The 13432-nt window shown below is 35.2% G+C and overlaps 1 protein-coding gene across 1 annotated transcript in view; it reads left to right on the forward strand.

Annotated features, from left to right (window-relative positions):
* SPG11 (SPG11 vesicle trafficking associated, spatacsin) overlaps positions 1 to 13432 on the forward strand; it is a 35607-nt gene that overhangs the window by 11829 nt on the left and 10346 nt on the right. The window contains exons 17-31 of the mRNA XM_080551564.1: positions 567 to 673; positions 1487 to 1632; positions 2161 to 2322; positions 3073 to 3139; positions 3620 to 3785; positions 4967 to 5172; positions 5752 to 5860; positions 6298 to 6457; positions 7651 to 7908; positions 8140 to 8340; positions 8664 to 8771; positions 9984 to 10143; positions 10557 to 10771; positions 11140 to 11884; positions 12765 to 12901. Coding sequence (XP_080407690.1) covers positions 567 to 673; positions 1487 to 1632; positions 2161 to 2322; positions 3073 to 3139; positions 3620 to 3785; positions 4967 to 5172; positions 5752 to 5860; positions 6298 to 6457; positions 7651 to 7908; positions 8140 to 8340; positions 8664 to 8771; positions 9984 to 10143; positions 10557 to 10771; positions 11140 to 11884; positions 12765 to 12901 — 2947 coding nt within the window. The remainder of the gene's footprint in view (positions 1 to 566; positions 674 to 1486; positions 1633 to 2160; positions 2323 to 3072; positions 3140 to 3619; positions 3786 to 4966; positions 5173 to 5751; positions 5861 to 6297; positions 6458 to 7650; positions 7909 to 8139; positions 8341 to 8663; positions 8772 to 9983; positions 10144 to 10556; positions 10772 to 11139; positions 11885 to 12764; positions 12902 to 13432) is intronic.

Genomic DNA, 13432 nt, shown 5'->3' on the forward strand with positions numbered 1-13432 from the left:
ATCGACAAATAAATTGCTGGTTTCCATCAAAATTAGTATTAGATGGGATTTGAAAGAGAAAGAAATATTAATTATTGGAACTATACGAATAATTTCCAGTTGGTGACTACTTTGCTATTAAAATTTCTTAGCTACAACTCCAATCTAACCATGTAGTTAGTAAGAAGGTAAAAGTGGAGTAGAGAAAAGCCAACAAAATGTTTTTTTTCAGTGTGTAATCAATTTTAATTTCATAAAATATTCAGACTATGGAGAATGGTGTTTGCGAATCAAGTCTCCTCTTTGGAAAATGTATGGGGTTGTCAGTTCTGGAAGCTATTACTTTGATTTACAGCAGCAAGCAAGCACAGAAGTGTAAACTTAAACTGCCAGAGACACCTTATCAGCTAAAGATGTACATCTTGTAGTGATGAGTGATATGATTCAACTCTGTCATGATAATGGATGAAATAAGTCACTGTAACACCAAGTCAGATGCTCTTAACTTTTAATGCAGTTTTATGTTGGGGCAGAGGATGCTTATAAATACTGTATTTTCACTGTGCTGCTACTGTTCTCTTTTCCAGTTTGACCCCTTCAAATTGCCCTATTTTGGATAACAAGGAATTGCATGAAGCACATCCCTGGTTTGAATTTCTCGTGCAGTGTCGAGGGGTTGCCAGTAACCCACGAGGTAGGAGTCTGGTCTTGCTCGGCAGGTGGTCTGAGGTTTAAGTTGCTAGCCAAGTATTTGGGACATCTGGGTTTAATTCTCTGCTCTGCTGTAGACTTTTTTTTCATCATGGCAAATCATTTATATGTGCATCGATCGGTTCCATATCTCTAAAATACAGATCATAATTTCTATTTAAAATGTGCATAAAGATCTGGAGATATGTCAGAATTGGTTTGTGTATGATCATCATTGCATCCAATTTGACTTTATTCCTAAAAGGTTGAGCAGAAGGAGAATAGACACAAAAATGCGTGTACGGTTAATATTAAAGCTTCACATAGTTCTTGTGCTGCATTATGACTTCTGTGTGCCTTGAGCTCTGTGTTTGCTTGGACCAAGACATTTTGTTAGTTATTGTCATTGAAAATCCATGGAGTTTGTGTGCTTACTTCGTTTCGCCTTTTTTTTTTTAAACCTTTCATCTTTTTTAGAGGCATACATTAACAAATGATAAAAATGTTCAAGTGATGCATGCTTTTTTTTAGAAAAGTTTTAGCAGTACGTAAGGTAAAGAATTGAACTAATAAAATGGAAAAATGCAGGACTATCTAAACCAATCCGTGCAAGTAAAATTGTGGCATAAAATTAGGGAAGGTTTAGTGAAAATGGGAAGGTCTTACCTGTATTTTGTAAGTTATGAAAAAGTCACTATTAACAAGAAAAAAATAAAAATATATTTTTTTTATATTTGTAGAAGTTATAATGTACAATTTATTAATTTAATGCTGTTTTTTTATAGTAAATTACTTCTCACTTTTTTTCCCTTTCTAGATCCAAAGATGATTTTTCAAGCTAGTCTTGCAAATGCTCAGATCTTGATTCCTAGTAATCAGGCCAGTGTGAGCAGCATGCTACTGGAAGGACGTACACTATTAGCACTTGCTACCACAATGTATGCACCTGGAGGTATTGATCAGGTACCGTGTGGAACAAATTATTGACAGGTTTTTGAAGAAATTCTCGCATGGTGTTGAAAATTCAAAGGAATAAATTGATAGAAATAAAACACACTAACAACAACAAACACTGTCTTCCCATATGAAAATCTGGTTTTGGTATTGCATGTTTCAATTTCTTGACCAAATGTTAACTCTCAAGGGTAGAGCGTTTGATCTTATGTGGCTTAGAAATAGCAAGACACAGTGGCTGTGACTTGGAATCTTTAGCTTCTTCATAAGAGTTACAGCTGAGAGTGTTTATAGACACTTGTGTTCCTAAAATAGTTCAAGTTTGAAAAAAAAAAAAACAATAAATTTTTAAAATGCTGAGCATACATAGAGTAACTTAAAACATTATGTGTCTAATATAGCTTACAAGATTTTTTTGGGGAAAAATGATGCTCTTTGTGTTGTTACTATTTGTCAAATTTCCACAAATGAGAGTTTATAAATCTTAATGCAATTTCTTCTTCCTAATTCAATAATTTTGCTTCCCTTTCAATTTAGGTTCTTCGGAATGAAGATATGGAAAAACCTCTAAAGAAAGTTGATCCACAGCTCTTAAAAATGGCATTGAGTCCTTACCCCAAGCTCAAAGCTGCTCTCTTTCCCCCATGTACTTCTCGTGGAGTTTTGCCACCTGACATCTCTCTTTACCATCTTGTTCAGGTGTGCAAAATGTTTCTCAATAGAGCTGTTTGTTAGAACAAAGAGAAGTTTGTTTTCAGCTAAAGCCTGGAGCGTAGGGACTGTATCTTGTGTTCTCGGAATCCTTAATTTGGACCTAAAGTTTATAGCTTCATTAAAAACATGTTTTAAATGGTAGCTAAATATTGGTCATATTGAATCTGGCTGATTTTTTTTTTAAACATCTGCAGTGTTTAACTTCAGCAGAGGTGGCGTGTGGCAGTTCTAGAATGTCAGAGAAGTAATATTCTTGCTGCATTCAGTAGACAGGTTGTTTAGTATTACAAAAAGTAAAATGTTTTAAATTGTCTAAGGGAAATTGAAGTTTAGAATTAAAGAATAATGTCTCGTGGAGTGTTATGACATCTTTCTGGGCAAATGTCTTTTACTGTATGAAATAAACTGCAAGTTGGAAGAAATGACAGAAATTACTCATTATCAGGAAAGTGGTAGCTTTGCTAAAATGAGAGCTTAGCAGAATGCTTAAACATGTTCTTTCCCTGTTTTGTTAGACTAAAATCTAAGCATTTTCTTGCATTTGTTTGCATTCTGATCCTACAGAGTAGATAAATATGTACCTTTGAGAGAGGCCTGCACCAGATAAATCCCTGATTGATAGCAGCATAGGCAGTTCTTGACAATCTGCTACTATAGGTCCCTAAAATATTCTCTAGACTGGTCAGATGTGAAAAGCTTAAGCTGTCTTAATATGTTTTGTGTCTAATCTTTCAGACATTAGTGCCTTTTGATCCAACTAAATTATTTGGCTGGCAGTCAACAAATACTCTTGCTCTATCAGGTAAGTTAATTTCAAGATTTATGTGCTTTTTTAGACAGATCCTAGGATGAAATAGCTTCCAGTGGAGTGATCTGAAGGATAAATATAAAAGGCCATTCCTTTTACAAAAAAAAAAAGTGTATTTTACTAAAATTTTGTTTTGAAATTAAATTATGGTTAGATAGGTTACCTTTTTTTCCACTAAGCTCTTTACAGATACAATTTTTTTCTAAATGTATTATGAAGTAGAAAAGCAGTATTTTGTTCTTCAACCAAGTTGAGGGCCTATGATTTGCCCATGGCTATTAGAAAAAGTTACTGCTAGAGTTCTGATTTTACAACAAAAATTGGAATTTCAGTGGGATTTGGGAATGCTGAAATTTGAATTAGAACAAGCGTTAGAGGTATTTGATTGTCATCTCATGTTTAGTAGCTGAAAGCCATTTTCTATGTTTAATTCAATTGTTTATCAGCTTATAAAAATGATAATATTCTTTCTAGATACATCAAGTGACTTTCCTCATTTTTCATCCCCTGAACTGGTGAACAAATATGCCATAATGGAACGACTGGATTTTTTGTACTATTTGCAGCACGGACGTCCAGCATTTGCTTTTGGTACATTTTTGGTCCAGCAGTTAGTAAAAAGCAAATCTCCCAAACAGCTGTAAGTTTTCTCTGAAATGTTAGTTGGATGGTTCTGTGGGAGTTACAATCTAGCACATGGAGTAGCTTTAATACTTCCCAGCAGTGTGGAAAAAAGTGGTGTTCACTATATCACTTAAAATTTTAGGTGTCCTGGGAATCCATTCAGTTTAACGTCAGGTAGGATGGAAATAAAATAATCACCTAAAAGGTGGTGAGCTTTATTATTAAATCTTCATTTTAAATCTGAATAAAGTTTGTATAATGAAAGCAAGGAATAAAGAATGTTCCAGTCATATTGAACACAGGTAGCGTTTTCTTCTAGGGAGCTTAGCCTCTAGATCACTTTGTAGAAAAAAGGTGCCCCTTTGCTTTGACAGTTCCTAAAGATGACACTTCTTCAGTTAAACAAGAAAAATAATATATTAGAGATTGAAAGAGTTAACTTTTCTGTCTGAAGCTTCAAAATCATGTGCTCAAAAGAATGCAGTCAGATTATGCATACTTCATAAATACATTAAATTTACAATTCCTATTCAGTAGTGATATCAGGGGAAATCACTAATTGTTTCTAGAAGGTCTTGTTTGTGTATTAGTCACTATTTGTTTCCTTTCATGATTTTGATATACATGATATACAAATCAGTTTCTCGTATCTGAACAGCTAAGATTTGGGCAAAAAGGAAAGCATACCTTAATGAAGGCTGAAGTGCTTAATACTTTGGAAAATCGATTTAATGTAAGACCTGAGCGTGCATGAATTTTTCAGTTACCATTATGGAAAAATTTCAGACATCTGGTGAGCCAACCACTGTTGAAGCCTTTAGGTTGTCTTTTTCACTTAGCACAGTCTGCAAATAAGGTTCTTGATGCTGCAATGCTTGGATTGTAAATTCTACAATGGGACATTTTATAATTAAAAAAAACCAAAACTGCTCTCAGGCATTTTTTGTTAATTTTAATATCGATTGTGTTGCCTTCAGTTTTTTAAAAGTTTATTAAATTGTAAACTCTGCTTGTCTTTTGATCATTTATTATATATGGGACTTTGTTTTTATAACTACATTTTTCTAAATGTGCAACTTGGTTTGTAAATATTTCCCGTGCTAATAAAGTCTTCGTGTTTAGTAAACCATACATAGGGAATATTTGTGTTTGAAAATTGGTTAAAAATCATGCATATTGACTTCTTTTTTGTTTCAGGATTCAGCAAGCAGGAAATGAAGCCTATATTTTAGGCCTTTCTTTCTTCAACATACCTTCAGTAGGAGCAGCCTGTGTTTGTTTTCTGGAACTGCTTGGTCTCAACAGCCTGAAACTGAGAGTCGACATTAAAGTTGCAAACATGATATTCAGTTACAAAACCAGAAATGAAGAATCTCAGCACAACGAAATAAGAGAATCTTTGGGTAAGCACGTCTTTTGTTTACTTTAAAATAGGGTACTATTTATTTATTAGGAAGAGATAAAGAGAGATTGAAAGATGGTGCTTAACTTCTTAGGGATGCAATGAGAGCATTTCTGTCCTTTGAAGAGTTAAGACTTTTGCTGTTCTTATATTCCTGCTTCTTACTAGTTCTGGAGGTGCATTTTGAACCTGGCATGCTAAATAAGGCAGGAAGACTAATGCTCACTTTTAAACAGCTGCCCGAGGCTCAATTTAATTGCTTAGTAAGGTTCCACCTAATGTTGTAATATAACTAGATTAAACAAAGGGACATTACCAAATCTCTTTAGTACTTGAAATCTGTCTTACAGCTACAGTACAATCAGATGTTCAAAGCTGTAAGGAAATTAAATTTATCCTAGGAATAATTTTAGAAAGTTGGATTACTGAGTAGACATCTGCAGGTGTCTTTTTATCCAAACTGCTGGCAGTTATTGAAGCATTTACATTAATAGGATTTGTGCTTCTTGTTAATTCCGGTACTTTTGAAAATATTACCCTTATTCTAATCTCAGAAATAATAATATATTCTTTTAAACAGTTGAAAAGTTAACAAAGTTGGCTGATGGTGAAAAAGCAGCAACAGAGGAAGTTCTTATCTCCTTAGAAGAAGCCTTTTGGGATGAAATGAAACATCAAGGAATAAAGAAGTAAGGAAAATATAACTTAAAGGATTATGCTGACAAATTGAAATTGAGCATTGAATTTTACCATCTGTGTATTTAGACATTATGAAAGAGATCTGAGTCTTATTACAGTAAAATGAACATCAATATTTGAGTTTAGCATACAATCTTGGTATTTCAAATAGCAGGGGTAGTAGATGTATATTGGCAAGAGTAAGGAAGTTCTGTCAGCATGTTTGGCTAACAGCTCCTCAGGGCATGCTTAAGAGAAAAGATTGTTGAATTATTTTGCTGGTAGAAATATCAGTTTATTACAGTTGAGGCTTAAAATTTTGTTCTTATGTATTTTTCACTTTTTTTTTGTTTTTGTTGTTTTGTTTGGTTTGTTTCTGCTTTTAGATAAAGTACACAGAGGCAAAATTAGAAATGCTGATTTAATGTTATCTTTAAATTGGATGCAGGACGTCTAGTGACTCTAGAAGGCAGTGGTCTTTGGTAATGCAGTTCTGCAAACTCCATAACACGAGGCTGAGTACATCGTACCTAAAGGAATGTGCTAAATCTGACGACTGGCTGCAGTTCATCATCCAAACCCAGCTGTACAGCTACAAGCCAGATGAGGTAAGCTATCTGTGTATGGGTTTAAATGAAGATGAGATTTTCAAGAAAGCTCATTGTGAAGCACTAAAAAAAAAAAATACAAAAATTTGGAAAGTAAAAAAGTAGAAGGAAAAAGGGATCCTTTTAACAAGAGAATATTGCATTGTGTAGACAGCAAAAAATTGAAGCCTCATCAGTTTCCAGGGAGTTAGAATTTGTCTCAGGATGCTCAGTAATCCTCTGTTTATGATAGCCCTTCCTTTACAGCTGGATTTCCTGACTTTTTTACTTTTCTCTGCCTCTTGGTATGTGAAAAGCTAACACAAAATAAAGGAAATTGACTCCAGAAGGAACTGAATCTTCAGCAGATATAATAATGTGCTTCCAAGGGCATGAAAGCTAACTATTAAAGGAGAAGATTAGGAAGAAACTTCCCGTTTCAGTAATAGAGAAAACATTTTTCAGAGAGAAGTGATTTGAGTGTCTCTTTTGAAGTGGATTGGGCATAAGAGTATTTGCCAAAAAAGAGACTTCACTTTCTTGTTAAATTTAGTTGAAATTATGACACATTCATACAGCTTAATTTTTTTTAATCATTTATTAATGTTTTTTTTTTTTAATTGGAGAGATGGTTACCATATGTTCAATTTAAGTTTTAATAAAGCTACTCATCTTTCCTTCCAAAAGTTACATTGTTTTCATGTAAATATATTTTAACTTTTGAGACTCCAGCTCTTCCGTTTTTGTTTTTAAGCATAATTTAAGCTAAATAAAATACTACTGGTAGTTAAAAATTGTATGCAATTTAGGAAGGGTAATAGGAAGAAGCTAACTGGAAAATTGCAGCTTAGGTGATACTTAGCAGATCTGTTTTTTTTTTTTTTACTTGGATCTTTTCATTACTTTCACAAAATTACATAATTACACAAAAGCATCTAACTAGACATGAGTTCTTTTTCATCATATGAGATGAGAAAAATGAGTTTTTTCAAAAGGCATTTTAGATTCAAGTAAGAGGAGGAGTTTCAATATTTTATTAGAATAATTCACACCTACAGAACATGCTCTCTTCTCTAGCTCTCCAGAAATGTTCTAAAAATCAAATTTAAAGAATGTTTTGCTTGTCTTTTCTGCATATTTAAAGCTTCAGTCATCCTTCCCTCATTGTCTTTGGATCTTGCTCTGTATAGATGCTCTTGGTTTTGTTTTCCTAGGTCATTTCTATCCTTCACGGATTCACTCCCATTTTACAAGATCACTTGATGTTGGCATTGGAGAAGTTACCGTTTTCATGTGCTGATACAGGGAGTCTTGAAAACAGTGCTGCCAGTATGTTCAAGAGCAAACATGTGGGTAGTCTCTTTCAAATCCTTTTTCGATGTCAAGAGAACTCCAACCCTTCACGTTACCTTTTGACTGAAGGATTGAGAGAGCATGCTCCCATTCTGAGTGTTTTAGCAGCATGTTTCCAAGTAAGTATTGATCAAGTTGCTTATCTTTTAGAGGAATAAATTATAAACAATTAAGACATTTTTATTGTGCATAGCTACTTTAAATAGTAGATATGCAGGTTGCATTCATCAGTTTTTTCTCAGTTGTTGTAGTAATTGTTGTGATTAGTATGACACATTTAGACAACTTATACGCAATGAAGTGACACGTGTCATCTGGCTTTTAAAAAAAGCATAATTTTTATTTGACAGGACGCCAACATTATTCATTGTCTTTGTGTCTGGATAATTACTACTGTGGATAATGTTACCAGATCTGAAGCAACAAACCATATTCAGACATCAGTAGAAAATCACATATGGGATCTCCATGACCTATCACTTATCTGGAAAGTGTTTTTAAGGAATCAAAAAAGTAAAACACTTATAAAGGGCTTCCAGCTATTTTTAAAGGTAAGGTCATGTAATTTTTAGTGATTGTAGATATTTGAGTGTATCTTAAATGTTCTTGGAGAGGAGAACACATATAGATTCCCCTTCCGTCTTGGCATTTGTGGCCTAGGTAGCCTGGGTGTAATGTACTGAAAATCCCGTCCAAGGAAGAATATCGTTGAAAGGAAGTTCTTCCAACAGTTACAAACTTGCAGGTCATATCTCAAGCTTGAAAGCAATTTTAATAAATGTGAACTTTATTGTTCTGGTACTGAGGAACACAAATTGTTCCTTTATTGAGGTACTTATAGGAAAGAGTTATAATTTATTTTTGTGTCTTAAAGGATTCCCCTTTACTGCATATACTGGAGATGTATGAACTGTGTATGAACTGTAAAAAATACAATGAAGCTAAAAGCAAACTGGACAAGTTTCAGGAACAGCTCACAAAAGTAAGATTTAATTTTCTGTAAAACTCTTTGCATGTGGTTTTCTCCCTATTACAATGTGATAGCCATCTAATGTCATATATGAAAATAATGAAAAAGACGCTTAGAATAATCGTAGAATTGTTTGGGATGGAAGAGACCTTAAAGATCATCTAGTTTCAACCCCCCTGCCATGGGCAGGGACAAAGGGGTCTAGGAGCTGACTTGTGAAGTAACAGGTTTCAGCAGATTCTTTTCATTGCTGGTAGTTGATGGAGAATTGTTTTGGATAATTTGTTCAAAACCTGCAGTGCATTTTTGTAAATCATTTTGTTCCAAGTTGATACGGGCAGATTGAAATACAATTGCAACTTCCTTGAATGAACAGTTTGCTGTTTGAGAGTTGGCATTTACTAAGGTAGAATCACTATTGGTAAATTGCATTATTTGTGTTGAGTAAATATACGTTATTCTTTATTGTGCTGATAAACCAGTGACTAGGGAATACCTATTCAAGAAAGAAAGCTATTTTTAAATATGTTACAAGGTTTCTGAAATATCTGTGATAGTGCTTTAGCTCTAGCAGTTGTTGGAAATTGTATGGACTTTTCTTTGAAAATGACACAGTGAACTGAATTACTGTTCTACAGTCCATTTAGACCACTAATTTAGCAGTCAGTTTTAAGAGGACCAAAGTAGTTTTATTCTGTATCCTTGGTTGTCACATACAGATATTTTTGCAAATTATTTCAGTTCTTTCCTTTCTGTCATGATTTTCTAGTTCCACGAATATCTTGGTGACTAACATTGTACGCCATTTTCAAATGGTTGTTTTCCTTCCTGCAATTCAAGCTCGGGCTAGATCAGTTTCCTTTTCCTATGTACTGCTTGCAGAGTGGATATGCTTATGAAGTGTACAGCTGTATGACAGGAGCCATTAAGCTAACAATTTATTTTATCTACCCATGAAACCTTCTCGCACCTTTTATCTCCTCAATGGTTATCAGGAGCAATTGCTGGTCACCCTGTAATAAAATTTACTATCTTCAAATCAAATTCAAGCATATATTGGCAATGGAGCAAGTGCCCACTTGGGGAAGGCAGTTCATCGTTTCCTAAAGAAGGAGTTAGATCTGGCACACCTCTGATAACCAGTGTGATTCCCAACAAAATACAGAATATACTTGCCAAAAAAAAAAACAAAACCAACACTTACAATTCTTTTTGTATACACAGCTTAAAACTTCAGACGAACCAGCAGCTTCAGAATTACCTGTGCAATGGCTGGAATCACAAGCATTGTTTCTTCTTGAATTGATGATGCAGCAATGTAGAACAGAATATGAATTAGGAAAGCTCTTACAGCTGTTTGCTGCAACAGATAATCTACTCGATGGTAAATACAGCTTCTTCTGTCAGGTGATAGTACTGCTTTAACCTAAAGACCACATAGAATGTTTTCTTAGTGACTGAAAATGTTTACCTGAAGTGTATTCATATTTCATTTTTGTATAAGAATTTATGTAACCAGAATTGGTTCTGACGGTGAACTGCAGCAATGAAAATGTCATTCTATGCAAGTCTGTTTGGGAGCATGATTAAGTGCAAGTGTATGTTGATGAGGAGTACACAAATGACCTACAGAAGTATTTTAGTTATGGGTTCAGAATATATTTTTGGCTCCATGAAAACTTTAGAGTGTAAGATCTGTTCTCCTTCTCCAGCAGGGTCACATGCTAGAATAAGCAGCAGAGCTTCCTCACGTTTAAAAACCAACTGCCTTTAATTGTTTATACTCCTTTGAAACAGGCCCTTATGTGAAGAAACTCTGCGCACTCATTGAAACCCTGAAGGATTCCTCCGTATCAATTAATCGCTCCATCCTAACCAGTTACGATACAGAGACATTTCAGAATGAGTGCAGATCAATTTTGGAGCAGCTACAAGAGAAAGGAATGTTCTCACTGGCTCGGGAGGTAGCAGAATTAGCTGAATTGCCTGTGGATCATGTAGTTACCCAAGAGGTATAACGTAGTTAAATAATGATAGTCACCTCTTAATAATTCTGTTATTGGCAGTACTGAGAACGTAGCTTCTCAGCCTTCCTGAAACTGTTTCTTATTGAAATCACTTTCTATTTTAAATGCAAGTACACTGAACAAGTTGGCTACAAGTGCTGTGCTGAAAAGGACAGCACATCTTTTCTTATTCTGTTATTATTTTTACTGCTATATAATCAGTTTCATTGGTTCTTTTTAGATGGATTTTTTTTTTGTATATTGAGACATGTTATCTTAATTCAATTTTTCAGCATTCTAGCTTTGCGGTGTGTCTGTGTTGTTTTTTCTTCTCTTGAAAGACAGCTGTTTAAAACCGTTCTGAATTTTTGCAGGTTCTAAGAGATCTACATCTTTTAAGAGACATTGGAGAGTGGCAACTAAAACAGACAAGAATTAAATTCTGGAAAAAATGTAATGACAACTTCATGAAAAATTCAATCTCCAGCAAAGCTGCATCAGATTTTTTTTTGAATCAGGCAAACACAGTGTTTGAATCATCAGTTCATGAGAAGATAAACAGCATTATGGAGAGACATCTGTTGCTTACCTTAGCTGGCCATTGGCTAGCCAAGAATGACTCAGTGTCACTGGACAAATTGGAAGAAATAGAGAAGCAGATCTGGATTTGTCGCATCACACAACAAACATTATCCGCAGGTGAAGGGTCAGGCAAGTCAAGACTTTCCTTCCATGGCATGGTGAACATGGATCTTACCTTTGATAACTTAGCTAAGGAGTTTTCTTTTTCAAAGCTACCTGCTCTGAACACACCAAACTACTTAAAACCAGAGGGTCTTGAATTCAGAGAGTCTGAACAGACCTTGACTAATGATGAGAAAGAATCACTCAAGTTTTTGATTGGATGCCTTCTTGATGAAGGAAGTGTACATGAAGCCAGCCGTGTTTGTCGATATTTCCATTTCTATGACAGAGATGTTTCACTGGTATTGCATTGCAGAGCTCTGGCCTCAGGGGAGACTGGTCTAGACAAATTACACGCAGATATTCAGACGCTCCTTGTAGCAATAGAGAAGATGTATGAAAACAGTGCATCGCAGCAAACCAGAATCCCAAGCAGTAAGTAACACTAACCAATTCGGCCACTTGACAAGTAATACCATTGTTGGAGTTCTACTGGACGTGTCTTCTTTTGTTTCTGTGTTTCCCAAGAATTTCTGCAGGAAATAAGGTCTTTGTGACAGTGTCTTATTTATTTGGTTCCTAAATTCTCTGTTGAAAGGAATTTGAAGTCTTGAAATAGACATTGATTGTATGTGCTTCAAGCAGAGTCGCTTAACCATTCACTTTTTATAGTTCGCAATTCAGTTCAGGTAAAGTAGCACTGAACATTATCTATGTTCCTGCTTTTGGAACACACACTCCAGTAAATTTTGAGTGTGTTTCTGGAGCTGAAACAAGGAAACACTTTCATCATGTCTCTCTCTGAATACTTTGTACACTATAATGGGTTTAGTGTCTTAGTAGTAGTAAGGCTAAGGATAATAGTGTTTATATATAAAGTATTGTGTGCATGTTTAAGATATATGAAAGAAAAAGCTGTCAGCTGGAAAATTACTTTCTAATGCTAACATGTATAAAGCTTAATAGGAATACAATAGGACAGAATAGAAGAGAACAAGTGAGGACTAAGCCATCAGGAAGATTGCTGAACCTGTTTCTGTGCTCTCTTATGCTTACAGATTTTACATCTGAGATAGTGTGAATGTTTTGGATCATTTGTGTCCTGCTGTATTGTTTGTATACTGATTAAAAAAAAAATTGCTGGTATCAAGAATTCAGTTTTCAAAGCCTGAGGAAGTATTTCTATATATAAATACAGCAATCTATGAATACAGCAAGTTGTATTTGCTAAAGATTTCTGAAGTCTTGCTCCAAGTGTAAGGCTTGTTGTTGTCTGTCTTCATGAGAAAGGAATTCAGAGGGTTTTTGTTTCCAGCATCAAGCTTAGAAGACTGGACACACATTGTTGCTCCAGATGATCAGGTTGTTGTCAGTCTGAAGGCTCTCATAGATGAATGTGTTCATGGGAGAAACTACTGCAGACAGGTTCTCTGCTTATATGAACTTTCTAAGGTATGTATCTAATAATGTTACTGAAGAAATACATGGTTTGTAGTAAGCTGTGCTATGGAAGTTTATATGGAGAAAAGCATAAGGAGTTTTGAAAGTACTCGTTAGGTGCCTGAAATAAGCTTCAGAGAGGGAAATTACCAGTCCTTTTTGTGGAAAAATGGCCAGATGTTTCTTAGACATGAAGTGTTGAAGTGAACTCAACTCCTAGACTCCCCCTACCTCACTCCAGTAAGCTATATTTCAGCCTGTGTCTCTTTTGATGTGCCTCTTTTGTAATCTTTCAAGCATATGTCGTTCATCTGGCACTTTGCTTTAGGCCTTTGTTGTGGCATGCCTTCGTAATCACCACCGACCCAGAAGCAGACAAACAGATAGCAGCTGCGTTAGAAGTTCTAGCACAGAAGTGCTCTGCGGGCTCCACACAGCGGCAGCTCTTACCCAGAGGCTGCTCAAAGGAGTGGCTAGTAAGTTCCAAGTGATTTGACCTAGGCAGTGATAGGAGAAGTAGCAGACTGTGTTGTTAGCTGCCTC

Source organism: Anser brachyrhynchus, assembly GCF_964034855.1.
Source record: "Anser brachyrhynchus genome assembly, chromosome: 11".
Classification (NCBI taxonomy): domain Eukaryota; kingdom Metazoa; phylum Chordata; class Aves; order Anseriformes; family Anatidae; genus Anser; species Anser brachyrhynchus.